The sequence below is a fragment of the Mirounga leonina genome, unplaced genomic scaffold, assembly GCF_011800145.1.
Source record: "Mirounga leonina isolate KUSES-001 unplaced genomic scaffold, KU_Mleo_1.0 Mir_418, whole genome shotgun sequence".
Lineage (NCBI taxonomy): Eukaryota > Metazoa > Chordata > Mammalia > Carnivora > Phocidae > Mirounga > Mirounga leonina.
The window spans coordinates 6,576,118-6,594,897 of NW_023270739.1; the positions used below are offsets into that span (position 1 = coordinate 6,576,118).

At 44.4% G+C, this 18,780-nt stretch overlaps 2 protein-coding genes across 2 annotated transcripts in view; one reads left to right on the plus strand and one right to left on the minus strand.

The window, feature by feature from the left end:
• Positions 1–18,780, plus strand: part of FAM227A (family with sequence similarity 227 member A) — a 66,509-nt gene that overhangs the window by 45,127 nt on the left and 2,602 nt on the right. Inside the window, exons 13-14 of the mRNA XM_034987239.1 lie at positions 8,867–9,024; positions 10,584–10,736. Of these exons, the coding sequence (XP_034843130.1) occupies positions 8,867–9,024; positions 10,584–10,736 (311 nt within the window). The remainder of the gene's footprint in view (positions 1–8,866; positions 9,025–10,583; positions 10,737–18,780) is intronic.
• On the minus strand, positions 4,558–5,917 carry LOC117998675 (annexin A1-like). The gene has a single exon (XM_034987506.1). The coding sequence runs from the start codon at positions 5,642–5,644 to the stop codon at positions 4,967–4,969; it is 678 nt and encodes a 225-aa protein (XP_034843397.1). The 5' UTR covers positions 5,645–5,917; the 3' UTR covers positions 4,558–4,966.

Sequence of the window (18,780 nt, forward strand, 5' to 3'; positions counted from 1 at the left end):
CACCTGTTAGACCCTATCCCCAGCCCTCTCCTCTTTCCTCTTTCCTGTTTCTCCCATCTCCAGCTCCTGCTTATTTCTGATGCAGAGCAGCATAACCCTCACTCTGCCTTTGGCTCTAAGCTTCTCACCAAGTAGCTAATTGCTGTGTGTTTCTGAGCAAGGACAGTCCCCTTGATGTGGGAAACAAAGGCAAAAGAACAAAATTAAATTTCCTTACTGCTTACAGTCCACTGACCAATCCTTGAGACAGGCAGAGTGATCTTCCTCTGGGAGCTCAGCTACCTCGATGTCGACACTTTGCTAAGGGCAGAGGCAATCTTAGGATCCTGTGAGTCTACTTTAACATATAAAAATTCCTTTGGAGGGGCGCCTGGGTGGCTCAGTGCGTTGAGCATCTGCCTTCAGCTCAGGTCATGATCCTGGAGTCCCTGGATCAAGTCCCGCATTGGGCTTCCTGCTCGGCGGGGAGTCTGCTTCGTCCTCTGACCCTATCCCCTCTCAGGTGTTCTCTCTCTCTCTCTCAAATAAATAAATAAATTCTTTAAAAAAAAAAAAATTCCTTTGGAAACTTCCTTTATCTCTAAACCTCCCAAGATAGATGTTAGCAATCATCCTCCAAGCATATGGCCCACTGTCTGAAGGGTCTCATGACTAGGGTTTTACTAGACAGTAATAAATGGCCTTTTCCTAACAACAGCTAGCCCCTTAAGGTCCTGGAAACCTTGCTTCCAAAATTCCTTAGAGACTTACACTATCCGTAACCCCCTCCCAACTTGAAAGTCTATAATGGGCCACTCCTCATGACTCCAGTACACCTTTTCCTGATCACAGGTCCCGTCCCCCTGCTTTCATAAAACCACCTTTTTGCACCAAAGATGTCCCAAGAATTCTTTCTTGGCTGTAGGCTCCGAACCCCAACATTTTCTACATCACCCTCCCCATGGTAAATTCTGGTACCAGCAAAGACAATTTTTTTACATCCCACTACAGGAGGAATGGAAGCAGGCCTCAGTAACTGGATAGAGACATTAGTATAAAAAAACCTGCAGAACAATGAACAGTAGAGCCTTTGGCTTAACACCAAGAACAAGGAAATGACTCTCATTTCTACCTCCCTTTGAAGTTGTTCTCAACCCAGACATCCAACTTCAGGGCTCCCTCACTTCCCTAGACCTCAAAGGATTTTCCTTACTTTCTTGCAAGCTCCTCCATTCATTGAAAAGGATTTTAAGGGGCGCCTGTGTGGTTCAGTCGGTTGGGTGTCTGTCTTTGGCTCTGGTCATGATCCCAGGGTCCTGGGATTGAGCCCCACATTGGGCTCTCTGCTTGGCAGGGTGTCGCTTCTCCCTCTCCCACTCCCCCTGCTTGTGTTCCCTCTCTCGCTGTGTGTGTCTCTGTCAAATAAATAAATAAAATCTTAAAAAAAAAAAATCAAATGCATCAGTCTCTGCTCAGCAGGGAATCTGCTTCTCCCTCTCCCTCTGCTTGCGCTCTGCCTACTTGTGCTTGCGCTCTCTCTCTCTCTCTGTCAAATAAATAAATAAATAAAATCCTTTTAAAATAAGAAAAGGATTTTAAAAATATTAACTAGCATTTTTAGATGTTTTATCATGAGTTTAGAGTGTCCCATTAAAATTTAAATGTATATACCTATGACCTAGCAATTCCATTTCTTTTTTTTTTTTTTTTTTTAAGATTTTATTTATTTGACAGAGAGAGACACAGCGAGAGAGGGAACACAAGCAGGGGGAGTGGGAGAGGGAGGAGTAGGCTTTCCGCTGAGCAGGGAGCCCGATGTGGGGCTCGATCCCAGGACTCTGGGATCATGACCTGAGCCGAAGGCAGACGCTTAACAACTGAGCCACCCAGGCGCCCCTAGCAATTCCATTTCAGATAATTTATCCTGTAGAAAGGTTCATACATGGCCATCCATTACATTAACCTGGACTAGAAAAAAAATGAGGAAAACTTAAATTTCCATAGATAAAAAAATAAATTGTGAAATGTCCATAATATGGATGCTGCTGCTATTAAAAATAATGAAACAGTATGGTGATTAACATAACATAATAATAAAAGAAAAAAACAATGAAACAGGTTTTTCTGTTTGTTTGCTTTTTTGCTTTTTTTTTTTTTTAAGATTCTACTTATTTACTTGACAGAGAGGGAGAGAAGGAACACAAGCAGGGGGAGTGGGAGAGGGAGAAGCAGGCCTCCCACTGAGCAGGGAGCCTGATGTGGGGCTTGATCCCAGGAACCTGGGATCATGACCTGAGCCCAAGGCAGATGCTTAATGACTGAGCCACCCAGGTGCCCCACTTTTTTTTTTAAGGTACAAAGGGCTTTTTTTTTTTTTTTTTTTAAGATTTTATTTATTTATTTGACAGAGAGAGACACAGTGAGAGAGGGAACACAAGCAGGGGGAGTGGGAGAGGGAGAAGCAGGCTTCCCGCGGAACAGGGATCCTGATGCGGGGCTCGATCCCAGGACCTTGGGATCACGACCTGAGCCAAAGCAGACACTTAATGACTGAGTCACCCAGTCGCCCCCAGTTTTGACCTTTAAATCTTTTAAGGTTGCCAGGGCGCCTGGGTGGCTCAGTTGGTTAAGCGTCTGCCTTCGGCTCAGGTCATGGTCCAGGGGTCCTGGCATCGAGCCCCACATCAGGCTCCCTGTTCAGCAGAGAGCCTGCTTTTCCCTCTCCTTCTGCCTGCCGCTCTGCCTACTTGTGCTCTCTCTCTCGGTCAAATAAATAAATAAAATCTTTAAATCTTTTAAGGTTGCCGAGGGTGGAAAGTCTTATCTTCTGTAACTTCTTCCTGCTGAATAGGGGCATAGAGATGTCCCTACTTATGGGTCAACATTGGTCAGTTGGGGAATTTATATATATAGGAATTTTGAAGGGCAGAGGAAGCCAAATCCAAGGTAGACAACATATATGAATCTAGTGAGACAGATTTATAACTTCTAATATGAAAGAAGTTAGTTGACAATGTCTAAAGTTCATAAATCAAGAGAATATTACCGGTAATGTATTTAGGTGCTGGTGAATGAAAAATTAAAGTAAGACGTTATATAGAGAATGATTCCATTTTTATTTTTGAAATATATTTTTGGTATAAAATTGGTCTGTGCGTACAAGAAGGCTTGGGAGGATACCCAGAAAAGTGTTCATAGTATTTATTCTTAGGGCTGCAAGTGGGGAAGAGGGAGACTTTTCTCTTTTACTTTTCACCTTTTGAAATTATTATATGGGGGCGCCTGGGTGGCTGTCGTTAAGTGTCTGCCTTCTGCTCAGGTCATGATCTCGGGGTCCTGGGATTGAGCCCCGCATCGGGTTCCCTTCTCCGCGGGAAGCCTGCTTCTCCCTCTCCCACTCCCCCTTCTTGTGTTCCCTCTCTCGCTGTGTCTCTCTCTGTCAAATAAATAAATATCTAAAAAAAATTTTTAAATATAAATAAAAAATAAATTATTATATGAATTTCTCATGGTGAACATGAATTTATTTTGTAAAAAAGTAATAGAGGTTTTCATCCTCAGAGATATCAGAAAAATGATCTCTAAGTGTCAAAAGAAAAAACTTCTAAAAAGGAAGTTCTGTTGGTCCAGAATGAGAAAGAGGACAGTCCCATTTCAAAACATTTCATTGAACAAACGTGCAGAGGGAGGGGCCTGGCTGGAGTCTGTCTGTCCAGGAATTACTGAAAGCACTAGGGATGTTTAGGTTGGAGAAGACAAGATATAGAGAAGATCAAGGGCTCTCCTCCAATATTTTTTTTTTTTAAAGATTTTATTTATTTATTTGAGAGAGAGAGAATGAGAGAGAGCACATGAGAGGGGGGAGGGCCAGAGGGAGAAGCAGACTCCCTGCCGAGCAGGGAGCCCCATGCGGGACTCAATCCAGGGACTCCAGGATCATGACCTGAGCCGAAGGCAGTCGCTTAACCAACTGAGCCACCCAGGCGCCCTCTCCTCCAATATTTGAAGGACCATTCTGTAACACATGGTTCTGGAGGAAGATGGGTTGGAATTAGAGAGTCAGATTTTTATCTAGGCTAAGAAGGAACTTCCTAAGGGTCCAAGTTGCCATTTTAAACCAGCTTTACCCCCTGGCTCTGCTGCAGACCATCTGCTGGTCTTGTTCCGTCTCTAGATCTCAAACCAACTCCTTCCTCCTGCCAGGTCTCTGATGCCAACCCTTCACTCTAGCTCCTACTCTGCTTTCCTCCTGCCCCTTGGATCTGATGTTTCAGAACTTCTCGTCTTGCACACTGGCCAGCCTTGGCCCAGTGCTGTGGTTAGCAGCCAGCCCTTTCCACTCCTATCCCCAGGTCCCGGTACCCAAGGCCCGGTCCCTGACTCCCACCTGTGAGGAGAAATCAGATGCTTACCAACATGGATGTTTCTGAAGGTAGTATGTTTCTTATTTCAAAGTTAGGGAAGCAAAATGGACGATTACCTGTTGAGAATATTATCGAAAGAAGTATATTAGTCGGAATTCTTTGCTTATAAATAACAAAATCTGTCCTTGGCCAACTTTTTTTTTTTTTTTGTCCTGCAAAATCATTTTATTTTCTACTGCACAAACATCTTTCTCAGGTAATGTTACTAGAACAACCTGTTTATGAGGTTTTTATAATTTGGGATAAATATAGTTTTAAAAAAACTTCTATTATATGGAGTTGTGATATAAAAATGATTTATAGGCTATATTTTTCAGAAAGCATTTAGCTAGACTGTAATCCTGCTGAGAAAACTTTCCTGTTTAAGTCTATGATATAGAATGAAATGATATGATTAAAAAGTCTTCTGATCAAGAAGCTTGCGATCAGCAAAGGAATGTTAGTCTCCACAGAGAGCCACCAGGATTTTTTCATAATCTCCCTTGGTTTCATCTAGGATGGCTTGGCAGAGAGAGAGACCATACAATTTCTGGTAGCATGCTTTGATGTCATTCATGTAGATTTCAGAGCAGGGAACCATAATTCTGAGGTCCAGAACCCTTCATGGCCTGATGAAGCTTCTTGGCGAAGAACATCGGTTTGCTTGTGGTACACTTCACGGTAGTCGTGAGGCATTTGTCAATGTCACCTTTCATCGCCAGGTCCAGAACTTTGTTCATGCCATGCTTACTGTACTTGCTGTACTTCTGAAACACTTGGCGAAGATGGGGATAGGTTCTGGTGGTAAGGATGGTAATGAACACATTCACATCTGTCCCTTTTCTCCTTTCTTCTGCTTCATATAAAGCCCTAGCATCCGTATCAGCCAAGTCGTCATTCAAGCCAAAATCCTCAGATAGGTCACCCTTAGCCAGAGAAAGCAGAGCATTCCAATAACCTCCAGATGTGTCCGAGGTGATATCTTTAGCCAGATCTCTCTTTAGTTCTTCTCTATAGACTCTGTTAATTTCTCTGATTTCTTTGTTAGTTCTCAATACCAAAATTTCATCCAGACTGTCTTCATCAGTTCCAAGGCCCTTCGTGGCAGCACGAAGTTCACCAGCATCGAACTGGGCTGGAGTTTTTAATAGAGCCAAAACAACTTCCTTGAGGTGACCAGAAGGGGCTTTCTTCAGAGCTTCATCCAGGGGCTTTCCTTTTTCCTGGAGATATGCTGCTTTGATCTGCCAAGGACTGTGCATTGTTCCTCTCAGTTAGAATGTCAATGATGGTTGCTTCATCCACACCTTTAACTGTTACCACATTATGCAAAGCAGCAACATCCGAGGATGGATTGAAGCTAGGATAGGGGCTCACTGCTGACCCAGGACCGCCTTTGGATCCCTTCACAGTTTCAATGTGTTCCTGCTCTTCATTTTCACTAAATCAGGCCTGTTTGAGGAATTGTCAAAGAAGTATCTTTTTTCCCCACCTTCTTCCAAAGCACTAAAGAGAGATTCTCCTCTGAACGTTTCCCACTCTGTCCTTGGCCAACTTGAACAAAAACTGGAAGAACACTGAGTAAGCTAGAAAGTCTGAAATTGAGTCCAGGCACGAGGAGAAGAATCATGGCAGTTTCAACCCTCAAACCATCTCTTCAAGGTGACATGCCTCGGATGGGTGAACCCCCATGTGTTTGCAGTCTATATTTTACCCCACTCAAGATTCAAAATCCCAGGAGCAGGAGTTTTGACTGACCAAAGCTGATTCCATGAGCCCTGGCTCTAGCTGGGTAGGTGGAGGTAGGCCCTGGCAGAGCCTGTGAAGGCCTCTGAGGACCCCTCCAGTGCCCTCATGGGGGAGCAGGACTTTTGACTTCACAGTTCCCTTAAACCCAAATGCAGTAGAGGGCAGGTAAACTCCCCCAAGCACAAGAATCAGGGCCTGTCAGGAAAGGAGGATGGATTCTGGGCAACCAAAAGAATAACTCTAGGATAAATGTAGAACTAAATCAGTGGATCCTGGATTCACTTTGGAATTTTCTAGACTTTGAAAAAAAAAATTTTAACTAAAGTTCATTAAAGCAAAATGACTGCTTATCTACCATCACCATTGTTTCATAGAAGAAAGGTCATTAGCACAAAAAAGGAGAAAAGGTAATCTCAGAATAAAAGAAAGGCCTTAAAGTGAATAAGCGTACTCTATATCAGATTTATTGCAATATTTTTTTTCCTTGTTGCCCGCATTTCACTGGAGACCAAACACAGATCGGCCCCCAGTTTGGCGGTAGGGTTCCTTATTAGCCTAAGTTTCTGTGAACCCAGTGGGATCTTGCTGTTAAATAGTAGTTCTCCACTGCAGGCGAGTTTGCCTGCTAGGAGACTTGGCCACACCTAGAGACAATTCAGGTCGTCACAACTGGGGGTGAAGGAGGAGACAGAGTCCTACTAGCATCTAGAGACCAGGGATGCTGCTCAACATCCTACTATGCACAGGACAGCTCCTGCCACAAAGAATTATCTGGCCCAACATGTCAAAGTGATGAGGTTTAAGAGACGGTGCTATAGGTAGAAAAAAAAAAAATCTCATGAAGCAATTAAAATGGAAAGTACTAGAGAATAGTGCACTCAGGTGTTGTCACAGCCCTTATTCATGGGGCAGACTTTTTTAGTTAAATTATATCTGCTTCTTTAAAATGTATTGTTTCTTTAAATACAAAAGTAGTACATACTCATTATTGACATTGTTGGAAAAAGGCAGAGGAATAATAAGCAAGGAAATCAAGTCACTCTTGGCCCCAGGCTGTTCTCTTTCCTGAGATACTTCCTCTCAACTATAGCACGACCGAAGCAGACTTTTTTTTTTTTTAAAGATTTTATTTATTTATTTATTTGAGACAGAGAGAATGAGAGACAGAGAGCATGAGAGGGAGGACGGTCAGAGGGAGAAGCAGACTCCCCGCCGAGCAGGGAGCCCGATGCGGGACTCGATCCCGGGACTCCAGGATCATGACCTGAGCCGAAGGCAGTCGCTTAACCAACTGAGCCACCCAGGCGCCCCCGAAGCAGACTTTTTGATTTTCCTGCCCCACCAACCTGTTCCTTCCTGGATCCTCCCACCTGAACAACTGGCACCTACATCTTTAGAGTCATCCTTGACTTCTCTCCTCACACTCAACGTCAAGTCCTCCAGCAAATCCTGCCAATTCTGCTTTCACAGCAGATTGCCAATTCCATCACTTCTTTTTTTTTTTTTTTTAAGATTTTTATTTATTCGTTTGACAGAGAGAGAGATAGCGAGAGAGGGAACAGAAGCAGGGGGAGTGGGAGACGGAGAAGCAGGCTTCCCGCAGAGCAGGGAGCCTGATGCGGGGCTCGATCCCAGGACCCCGGGATCATGACCTGAGCCGAAGGCAGTCGCCTAATGACTGAGCCACCCAGGCGCCCCACCTGCTTGATTCTTATTTGAAGCTCCTATTATTCCATAATGTTACGCTATTCTCTATTTGTTGAATTGTTTATTGTCTTTTCTCAAGTGTAATGCAAGCTGCGTGAGGGCTGGAATTTATCCTCTTCTTGGTTAAATCTCTAGCACCTAGAACAGTGTTTATACATGATAGTGACCCAATAAATATTTGCTGAATGAATCATTAACATTTTGGTAACTATGCTTGCAGTCTCCTATCTTTCTTTTTAACTGTTTCATAGAGAATATATAATGCTATCTACCTGACTTTGCATCTCAATTTTTTTCATTTTTTCATTTATTTTTAATATTTTACTTATTTACTTGAGAGAGAGAGTGAGAGAGGAGTGGGGGGCAGGGGCAGAGGGAGAAGCAGGCTTCCTGCTGAGCAGGGAACCCGATGCGGGGCTCGATCCCAGGACTCCGGGATCATGACCTGAGCAGAAGGCAGACCTTAACCAACTGAGCCACGCAGATGCCCTATTTGTTTTGTTTTGTTTTGTTTTTTAAGATTTTATTTATTTATTTATTTGAGAGAGAGAGAGAGCATGAGGGTGGGGAGGGTCAGAGAGAGAAGCAGACTCATTGCTCACCGGGGAGGCAGACATGGGGCTCAATCCCGGGCCCCTGAGATCATGATCTGAGCCGAAGGCAGATGCCTAACTGACTGAGCCACCCAGGTGCCCCTGCGTCTCAATTTTTAAGTCTACTATTAGATCTGAAGCTATTTCTTGGGACCAACTCTTCATAAACATTTTAGTAGCAGCATAACTATTCCTTGGGATAGAAATATCAGTATCTTCTTGAACATTCAGGTTGTTCTAATCTTTTGCTATAGTCAATATCTCTGCAGCAAGCATCTTAGTACTTAAATCTTTTTTCTTTAATTTGGGTAATTTCCTTAGGGTAGTATCCTCAAATTGAAGTTACTGGACAGAGAACATTATTACCTTTACGTTTCTTAATCCATGTTGTAACAATGACAATCTGTAATTTTTTCCACTCTCTTTCCTACTCAGTCTCACCCAGCCTGCAAAAGCCCTGAGCTGATTTCAAACTTCTTCAACCTTTATGGGAAGAGCCCTCTGATTGTGTACTTCCTCCAGAATTACGGCTGTCTGCAGCATTGTGGCAAAGACGTGTTGATAGTCAGGAGGGAAAGAACCAAGAGCATCCCATATCCTTTCCACCATGGGCAGGGCAGATATTATTCCAGGCCTCTGCTTCCTTCTCCCAGAAGCAAGGATGTGGAAAGGCACCCAGTCCTTAACCCAGTGCCTGGCACATAATGCATGTCCGTCAAGGGTAGCCATTGATATGAGCCTAAGGCTCAGAATCTTGCGCCTTTTAGTTCCAAGTCGGCCTCATGAACTGGCTGCGTGGGATCTTGGGCATGTCAAATTCCCCTGGGTGCAAAATCTCTTCCTATCTACCAGAGAGAATGCTAACTAGGTACTCGAACATGCTTTGCAGCTCAGTAATGACTCCCAGATGCTCATTGACCCCAGAGTATGTATTGATCAGGATTTGGGGTCCAGACGTGTGTTTCTTCTACCATCCTCCACACACACACACCCCTCCTCCAGATCCATCAGCAGATCTCTGGCCCTGCTGGCATTTATTTTAAAGATTTGGTAACCAACGCAGATCTTAAGAAAACAGATGTGACATGTTGGTGTCCTAAGTCCTAGCACTTTACTGTAGGGGGTCAGAATATGGAATCAAGTCCTCCTGGACTCAAGAACCAACTCAACTGTTGACCAGCTGAGTGATCTTAGACAAACTTCTGAGCCTCATTTTTTTCATCTACAAAATGGGATAGCAACACCTGCCTTCTAGGGCTGTTATTGCAGAGTACTGGCACAGTAACAATAAAGGCTTGGCCTAGAGCCTGAGAAGTAACAAGTGCTTGAAACGTTACCTGTCTGCACATAGCTCCCCATCAGGAGGAGCTTTCCCAATGAACTAGGTAGCACTTGTCTATAGAGCTCATATCCCCAGACTTATTTATAAGCCTAACAGCTCACATTTCATAGCACTTTATTAGTATATAAAGCATTTTCCCGTATATCACCTCAGTGCTCTGTAGACTGTGTAGTATAGTGGAAGGAGCCTGGGTTGGGAATACACAGCCCTAGATTTGAGTCCAGCTCAGCAACCCACTGACCTTAAGATCTCATGTGCACCGCTTAACCTCGGAGCTCAATATCTTTTATCAACTTCCATGATGTTGGGAATGAGGCTTGAGACTGATAGTTGAAATCCATTCCTCTTCACCACTGTAATAATAGAGTAAGAATTGTATTTATTTGCTTATTTTTTTTATTGAAGTATAGTTGACTCACAACTTATTAGTTTCAGGTGTACGACATAGTGATATGACAACTCTATACATTACGAAGTGCTTCCCATGATAAGTGGAGTGAGAATTTTAGACAGCAGTATGAAAAGAGCATTTCCTAGCCCTTCCATCAGCAGGAGAGAAGGGCTTTGTTAAAAGACCGGGAATGGCCTGGCCATTGGGGAGGATATCCGCTTGCCTTTCCCAGTAGGCCATGGCCAGAGAGCAGGAGTCCTTTCCTGCCCAGATTTCAGTGATCTGGTCCAGAAAGAGGTCATTTCCCCCACTCTGCCATCCCCCCCCCAGCCCCCGCCCCATGCAGTAGGCTGTTCTGCTGGTAACGCTCAGTCAATACCAACTGAGAGTATGGGCTTTTCCTTGACGGCTGATGCCACTGAGTCCGTCCTGACGTATGCTGAGGTCATCAACCTGACCCTGAGCAACATGAAGAAGCAGAGGGACAACCTCCACCAACTGAGCTGGCTCCACAGGAATGAATGGAATTATTTTGATGAGTACCTAAAGGGACTGCAAGAAAACTTCCTCAGGTATTTAAGGGACATTAGGGAAGGGGCATTGTTTGAGTGTCTGTCTATGGTTGCACATGACAATTTAAAAAAAATTTTTTTTAAAGATTTTTAAGTAATCTCTATACCTAATGTGGGACTCGAACTCACAACCTCAAGATCAAGAGTTGCACGCTCCACTTACCAGGCCGACCAGGCGCCCCTGCACATGACAGTTTCATTTTTATGTGCATTTTATTATTTATTTATTTATTTATTTAAAAAAGATTTTATTTATTTATTTGATAGAGAGATAGCAAGAGAGGGAACACAAGCAGGGGGAATGGGAGAGGGAGAAGCAGGCTTCCCGCTGAGTGGGGAACCTGATGTGGGGCTCGATCCCAGGACCTTGGGATCATGACCTGAGCCGAAGGCAGACACTTAACAACTGAGCCACCCAGGTGCCCCTAATTTTTTTTTTAATTTTTAAGATTTTATTATTTTAGAGAGATAGAGCATGAGCAGGAGGTGCAGATGGAGAGGGGGGAGAGAGAATCTTGAACAGACTCCCCACTGTGTGGAGCCCGATGATGTGGGCGGGTCTCACGACACTGAGATCACGACCTGAGCCGAAACCAAGAGTATATGAGCCAAAACCGAGAGTCGGACACTTAACCGACTGCACCACCGTGGCACCCCTGCACATGACAATTTTTAATTGGGGGCCTGGCCCTGGGACTATCTTGAGCACATTTCTTGTGGTCAGAATGTAAACTCCACAATAACAGAGACCAGATCTTTCTTTTAAAGTTATTTTTTTCTAAACTACAAAAACATTTATGTTCAGTGAAGACAAACAAACCAACCTGGAAAAGCACCTGGAGGTATACATTGCCAACATTTTTCTTTCTTTTTTTTTTTTAAAGATTTATTTATTTATTTATTTGACACAGAGAGAGAGATAGCCAGAGCAGGAACACAAGCAGGGGGGTGGGAGAGGGAGAAGCAGGCTTCCTGCCGAGCAGGGAGCCCAATGTGGGACTTGATCCCAGGACCCTGGGACCATGACCTGAGCCGAAGGCAGACGCTTAACGACTGAGCCACCCAGGCACCCCACCAACATTTTTCTATAAATCCTTGCAGTCTTTACTCCTGGGCCCACAGAGGTGTATCTTTAAACAAAAGTAATAGAGTCATACTGTCAATCTGGTTTTTAGACTTTGTTTCCCCACTTAGCGTATTATGGATATTTTCCTGTGCCTTCTGACTTTTTCAATATTTTTATTTTATTTAGAAAATTTTCAGACCTTCCAGAAATGTTGAAAGGATGGTGCAGTGAACACCATATGCCCGCACTGCGTTTACCAATTATCCACATTTTGCCATATTTTCTTTCTCTCCCTAGTAATTAGGTCAAATTCGTATTTCCCCAGTGGTGCCCAAAATATCCTTTTTGGTTTTACTTGCTGCTCCAGGATCCAATCAAGGATTGGGAATTAGATTTTGTTGTTATATTTCTTTGGTGTCTTTTCATCGATAACAGTGCCCTGCCCCCACCTTTGTTATTACGCCCTGACGCAATGATTACATTATTAATTTTTTTTAAATGACATAGACTTTTTTTTAAAAAAGATTTTATTTATTTATTTGAGAGAGAGAATGAGATAGAGAGAGCATGAGAGGGGAGATGGTCAGAGGGAGAAGCAGACTCCCCGCCGAGCAGGGAGCCCGATGCGGGACTCGATCCCAGGACTCCAGGATCACGACCTGAGCCGAAGGCAGTCGCTTAACCAACTGCAGCCACCCGGGCGCCCTGACATAGACTTTTTTGAAACGCTCAAGCCACATTCTGGATTTTTCTGACTATTTCTTCAGGGTATCATTTAACTTATTTCAAAATACCCTATATTTCTTGTAAACTGGACATTGGGGTGATACTAGATACTTGATAAGTTTCAGGGAAGATCCTTGCGCCAAGAACACCTCATAGATGATGTTGTGTGTGCCCACTGCACTACATCAGGAGACACTCAGTGTCGGGTCAGCCAGACAGATGGTCTCTGCCAGACCTCTCCACTGTAAGACCCCTGTTTTATGTAGTTAGTCTGTAATAAGTGGTATGATTCTCTGAGACTGAATGAATCTGCTGTCCCCAAACCTTTGCCCAGCGGTTTTAGCATCGCTTTGATGGTCTTTGCCTGAACCAATGATAATAGTTGGGGTTGCAGAATCGTGATTTTCTACTTCCATCATTCATTCTCCCTTTATTAGCTGGCACTTTTTTCTCTAGAGAAGAGCTCACCTTCTTCGTTTGCTCCTTATCTCTCTCATGTCTTCTCTGCCTGCTCCCGTAACTCTCTTACATGGACATCCGGGCTGCAAAAGAAGCTCGGGAAATATCTGGCAAAGAGAAATGAGATTTCCGTGCCTGGACCAGAGCAGAACTGGCTGGGCACTTCATTACCCAAAATAGCACTGGATTCGGTTAGCAGGGGAGAAAGGGTGAATAGCTGTTGGCTAGACAGCCATTGGCATCTGCCATCATAGGAGAGAGAAAGGAAACAATGAACACATAGGTAACTGATTTATTTTGCAAAGTGATACAGTTGAGTTATTTCCAAATGATGATACACACACACACACACACGCGCACAAAAACAAGCCCCACAAAAATGCAGTTTAGCCTAAATATTCATCAAAGAGTGAGGGGAGCCTGGGTGACTCAGTTGGTTAAGCGACTGCCTTCGGCTCAGGTCGTGATCCTGGAGCTCTGGGATCGAGTCCCGCATCGGGCTCCCTGCTCAGCAGGGAGTCTGCTTCTCCCTCTGACCTTCTCCCATCTTGTGCTCTCTCTCTCTCTCATTCTGTCTCTCTTAAATAAATAAATAAACTATTTTTTTTAAATGTTTTTAAAAAAAGGTGATTGGTTTAATAAGCTCTTGTATGTGCATGCTCTGCAGCCAAGAAAAATGGCCATGTTGATCTAGTATTCTTATTTTATAAGGAGGGATGGTCACAATATATTACTGGACCAAAACAAAAAAAATCAGGGTATAAAATAGTGTGTGTAAGAGGCACAGTTATTTATCGCCATTTACCGAAGTCAAGGTCAAGGACAGAAACTTAGAGGGCCACCACATATGTGGGGAGGACAAATGGGGCCAAGGAGAAAGAGTGGCCAGAAGGAAAGGAGAGCCTGCATGTAAAGGCACACCAACCATGAAGCTGAGGGAAGAAAGGGCTAAAGGAAGTAAGGATCAGCAGCGGGGTGCCAGATGCAGAAGCCTGGGGCTGAGACAGGTTTGGTGAGTTGGTAGAGAACGGTCTTAACAGGGCTGAGGTCAGACACCAGAGCCTGGGACACTAGGGGGAAGCTGTGGCTCCCCATGGGTGAATGAGACTACTAGGAAGCAGAAGGAGCAAAATTCTGAACTAAAAAAGGCAAGATTGGATGGTGAGTAACAGGGCCGTTTCAATGTAAAGTGGAAGACCCAAGCCTGTGTGAAGCGGGAGAGGTCAGAGAGATGCAGGTGAGGGAGGAGAGGGTCAAGACTGGGGAAGGGAGAGGACCCAGGAACCGTTCTTTTTCTTTTTTTTTTTTAATTTATTTATTTGGGAGAGAGAGAGAGAGCACAAGCAGGGTGAAGGGCAGAGGGAGAGGGAGAAGCGGGCTCCACTGAGAAGGGAGCCTGACGTGGGGAGCCTGATCCCAGGATCCTGAGATCATGACCTGAGCCAAACGTAGATGCTTAACTGACTGAGCCACCCAGGCGCCTTTGCAGGAATTGTTCTTTAGGGCTCTTTGTTTCTGCCTCTGTTACTGTGGCTCATTACGCTTTGTTTTTTCTATATTTCACTCATTGTTCCAACAAATGTTTTCAGCAACTTCTAGGCACCAGGTATTATGTTCTGTTTCTAACATAGATGTTTTGTAATGTCTGTCTCTCCCAATAGTTGTAGCAATTAGGAATGGCAGAGGCTTAGGGTTTTTTACTTACTGGCTCTATGACATTGGACCAGTCACGTATATTGCTGAGCTTCCATTTCTTTGTTGCTTAAATGAAGATAATATTTCCTACTTTGGAGAGTTGTATCAATCAAGTAAAATAAGGCACATAAAGCCTGTTTATAAGACCAAGCCCATAGTAGGTAATTCTATCACTTAGAATTAGGTTTAGCTTCGAGTGACAGAACTCAAAATAGTGGCTAAAACAAGGTGCAAATCTATTTTTATTATTTAAAAAGGAGTCCAAGAGATATGGCAGGTCAGTGCCAGGGACCCAAGCCCCTTTTGTCTTATTTCTCCATAATCCTTCGCCCATGATTCCACCTCATGATCCAAGATAGCTGGTCAAGCTCCAGCCATCAGGTCCATATTCCAGCCAATAGAAAGGAAGATGAAGAGGCGCCTGGGTGGCTCAGTCATTAAGCGTCTACCTTCAGCTCAGGTCATGATCTCAGGGTCCTGAGATTGAGCCCCGCATCGGGCTCCCTGCTCGGCGGGAAGCCTGCTTCTCCCTTTCCCTCTGCTTGTGTTCCCTCTCTTGCTGAGTCTCTCTCTCTGTCAAATAAATAAAAATCTTAAAAGAAAAGAAAAAGGAAGGTGAAGTCCAAAGAAATGCATACCTCTTGTGAGTCACAAGTGAAGCTTCCATTTTTCATTCCATCGGCCAGAACTTAGCCCCCCTAGTTATACCTAGCTATGGCATGAGCAGGGCAAAAATAATTTAGGGCTAGTATTAAATTTATTCAAGATTAAGTCTACCACGTATATATTTCAGAAATATACAAGGACATCCTTGTCAGGTGAATTATAGTATAGGTATTTTAAGTCAGTAGAAACTATAATTATGCGAAATATATCCACTTTTTGTTGGATAAGGCATTGTCAAGAAGCTCAGGATGCCTTCTGTTAACAAGGTGATTCTCAAAATTGTGTCTACGAAAGAAAACGGTGTCCTTGAAACACATCTGTGCTGAAAGGGGCCCCCGGGTAGCTCAGTGGGTAAAGCATCGGACTCTTGATTTTGGCTGAGGGCATGATCTCGGGGGCCTGGGATGGGGCCCTGCATCGTCGGGCTCCAAGCTCAGTGGGAAGCCCGCTTGAGATTCTCTCTCTCTCCCTCTCCCCTGCCCCTCCCCCGACCCCCTGCCCTCTCACTGTCCCTCTCTCTCTAAGGTAAATAATCTAAAAAAAAACCAAACCCACATCTGTGCTGTTAGACATCAGACGCCAGAGCCTGGGACACTAGGGGGAAGCTGTGGCTCCCCGTGGGTGAATGAGACTACTCGGAAGCAGAAGGAGCAAAATTAGGGCTACCCTCAGGGAAGTAGGGTTTGAGTAGGGTACGGATGAGGGGGCTTCTGGGGAGCGGGCAATGTTCCATTTCTTGATCTGGGTGCTGGTTACATGGGTGTGCTCAGTCCACAAAAACTCCTTGAGCTGCACATTTAGAGTCTATGAACTATTTGGTATCTATGTTCCAAAGGAACATATTAAGGAACTCCTTATATCGGTGTATTCCTTTTCTTTGTAGATATTATAATGGTTTTGTAGTTACCTCATTTTTTTTTTTTTTTTTTTTTTTTTTTTAAAGATTTTATTTATTTATTTGACAGAGAGACAGTGAGAGAGGGAACACAAGCAGGGAGAGTGGGAGAGGGAGAAGCAGGCTTCCCACCGAGCAGGGAGCCCGATGCAGGGCTCGATCCCAGGACCCTGAGATCATGACCTGAGCTGAAGGCAGTCGCTTAACCGACTGAGCCACCCAGGCGCCCTGTTACCTCATTTTTTAAGAGTCAGGTCTGGAGTGCCTGCGTGTCTCAGTTCGTTGAATGTCTACCTTTGGCTCAGGTCATGATCCCGGGGTCCTGGGATCGAGTCCCACATTGGGCTCCCTGCTCAGCGGGGAGCCTGCTTCTCCCTCTGCCTCTGCCCCTCCCCCTGCTTGTGTTCTCTCTTGCTCACTCTTCCTCCCTCTCAAATAAATAAATAAATAAAATCTTAAAAAAAAGAAAAGAAAATGTGATCATAACAAGGACAAATGCAATCTGCTGCTGTTCTTTGCCTCTTTGTTGCAAGCAGAAGCAGGCTCCCCAGGGTTAAGAAAAAGTTGTGGCAGAAGATCCCAAAGTAAGAACATTGTGTCAACAGAATTTCTTCCTTTGACTTGGGAGAAGTTGCCCATTGTTGGAATAACCATGGGTTTTGATACAGCCTGGTTGAGTCTGAGGATCCAGAGGAGGCTCCCCCAGGACCAGCCAAGAGGGTCCTTGGCTTTACACAGGATAGAAATCAAATGCAAGGGGCGCCTGGGTGGCTCAGTTGTTGGGCGTCTGCCTTCGGCTCAGGACATGGTCCCAGGGTCCTGGGATCGAGCCCCTCATTGGGCTCCCTGCTCAGCGGGAGGCCTGCTTCTCCCTCTCCCACTCCCCCTGTTTGTGTTCCCTCTCTCACTGTGTCTCTCTCTGTCAAATAAATAAATAAAATCTTTAAAAAAAAAAAAAGAAAAAGAAATCAAATGCAAGAGAGAAAGTGAAAACAGTTTATTGAAGAGTATAAATGACAAGTAGAGAATAGCAGACAGAATGTCTGGGAGACTTGGAAAGGAAAGGAGAAGGAGTCTTGTCATTGCCTGAGGTTAGGGGTTTATGTTGGAAAGGGGTCTAGGGTATTTGTTCCTTCAGGAGTCCAGCGTAGGGCCCAATCAGAGGTAAGTGTTGGGTGAACAACGGGTGTTATTCCGTAAATTACCGAAGGTAGAGATATTGATGCCAGTGTCAGCTTGGAACATATTTGGGATCTGGCTCTTAGACATTATTAGGTGTTTGGGGCCTAGGACAAAATTCAGAGAATGATTAACTATCTTGCTTCCCCCTCAAAGTGGGAACATAGCTTCTTTGACTTATTCTGAAATGGGGCCTAGCAGAAAAATAGCAGAGATGGAGCCTTTCTAAAATGGTGTCCCTTCAGGGCCGCCTGGGTGGCTCAGTCGGTTGTCCGTCTGTCAGGTCGTGATTTTGGGGTCGTGGGATCGAGTCCTGCGTTGCGCTCCATGCTCAGCATGGAGTCTGCTTGTCCCTCTCTCTACTCTTCCCCCCACTTGTACATGTGCTCACACTCTCTCAAATAAATAAATAAATAAATAAATAAATAAATAAATAAAATCTTTAAAAGAAATATATAGGGACACCTGGGTGGCTCAGTTGGTTAAGCATCTGCCTTTGGTCCAGGTCATGACCCCAGGGTCCTGGGATTGAGTCCCATATTGGGCTCCCTGCTCAGCGGGGAGCCTGCTTCGCCCTCTTCTGCTGCCCCTGCTTGTGCTCTCTCTCCCTCTCTCTCTCTGTCAAATAAATAAATAAAATCTTAAAAAAAAGCAAAACAAAATAAAATAAATATATAAAATAAAATAATAAAATAAAATGGAGTCCCTTCAGCTTCCCTACCTCGGTTCAATGCTGGTTTTTTGGGTTTTTTTTTTAAAGATTTTATTTATTTGACAGAGAGAGACACAGCGAGAGAGGGAACACAAGCAGGGGGAGAGGGAGAGGGAGAAGCAGGCCTCCTGCAGAGCAGGGAGCCCGATGCGGGGCTCGATCCCAGGACCATGGGATCATGACCTGAGCCAAAGGCAGACGCGTAACGACCGAGCCACCCAGGCGCCCCAATGCTGGTCTTTTAATACCGGTCTTTCTGCATCTCTCCTCCATCAGCAGAGAAGTATATGACAGAATCTTAATTCACACAAATACATTTTTATTGCTATTTTGTTTACCTTGAGTGTCCGTAACCTGCTTCTTCATCAAGTAAATGTCTACTTACATTTCAAAAGTCCGCTGGTATATCACCCAGTTTGGCATTCCCATTGTGTACCCCATGCTTATCTGAGCACACTCCGCTGAAAACTGTCTTCTATAAGAACAGCAGCAGCTGCTGACATTTCTAGAGCACTTCCTTTATTTATTGTGTACCAGACACTGCGCTAAGCACCTGACCTGTGGTAACTCAGTGAATCCTCACTGCAACCCTAGGTTCTATTATCACCAAGTTGGTGGTGATACGCTGGCAGGGAGAGGTTAAGTA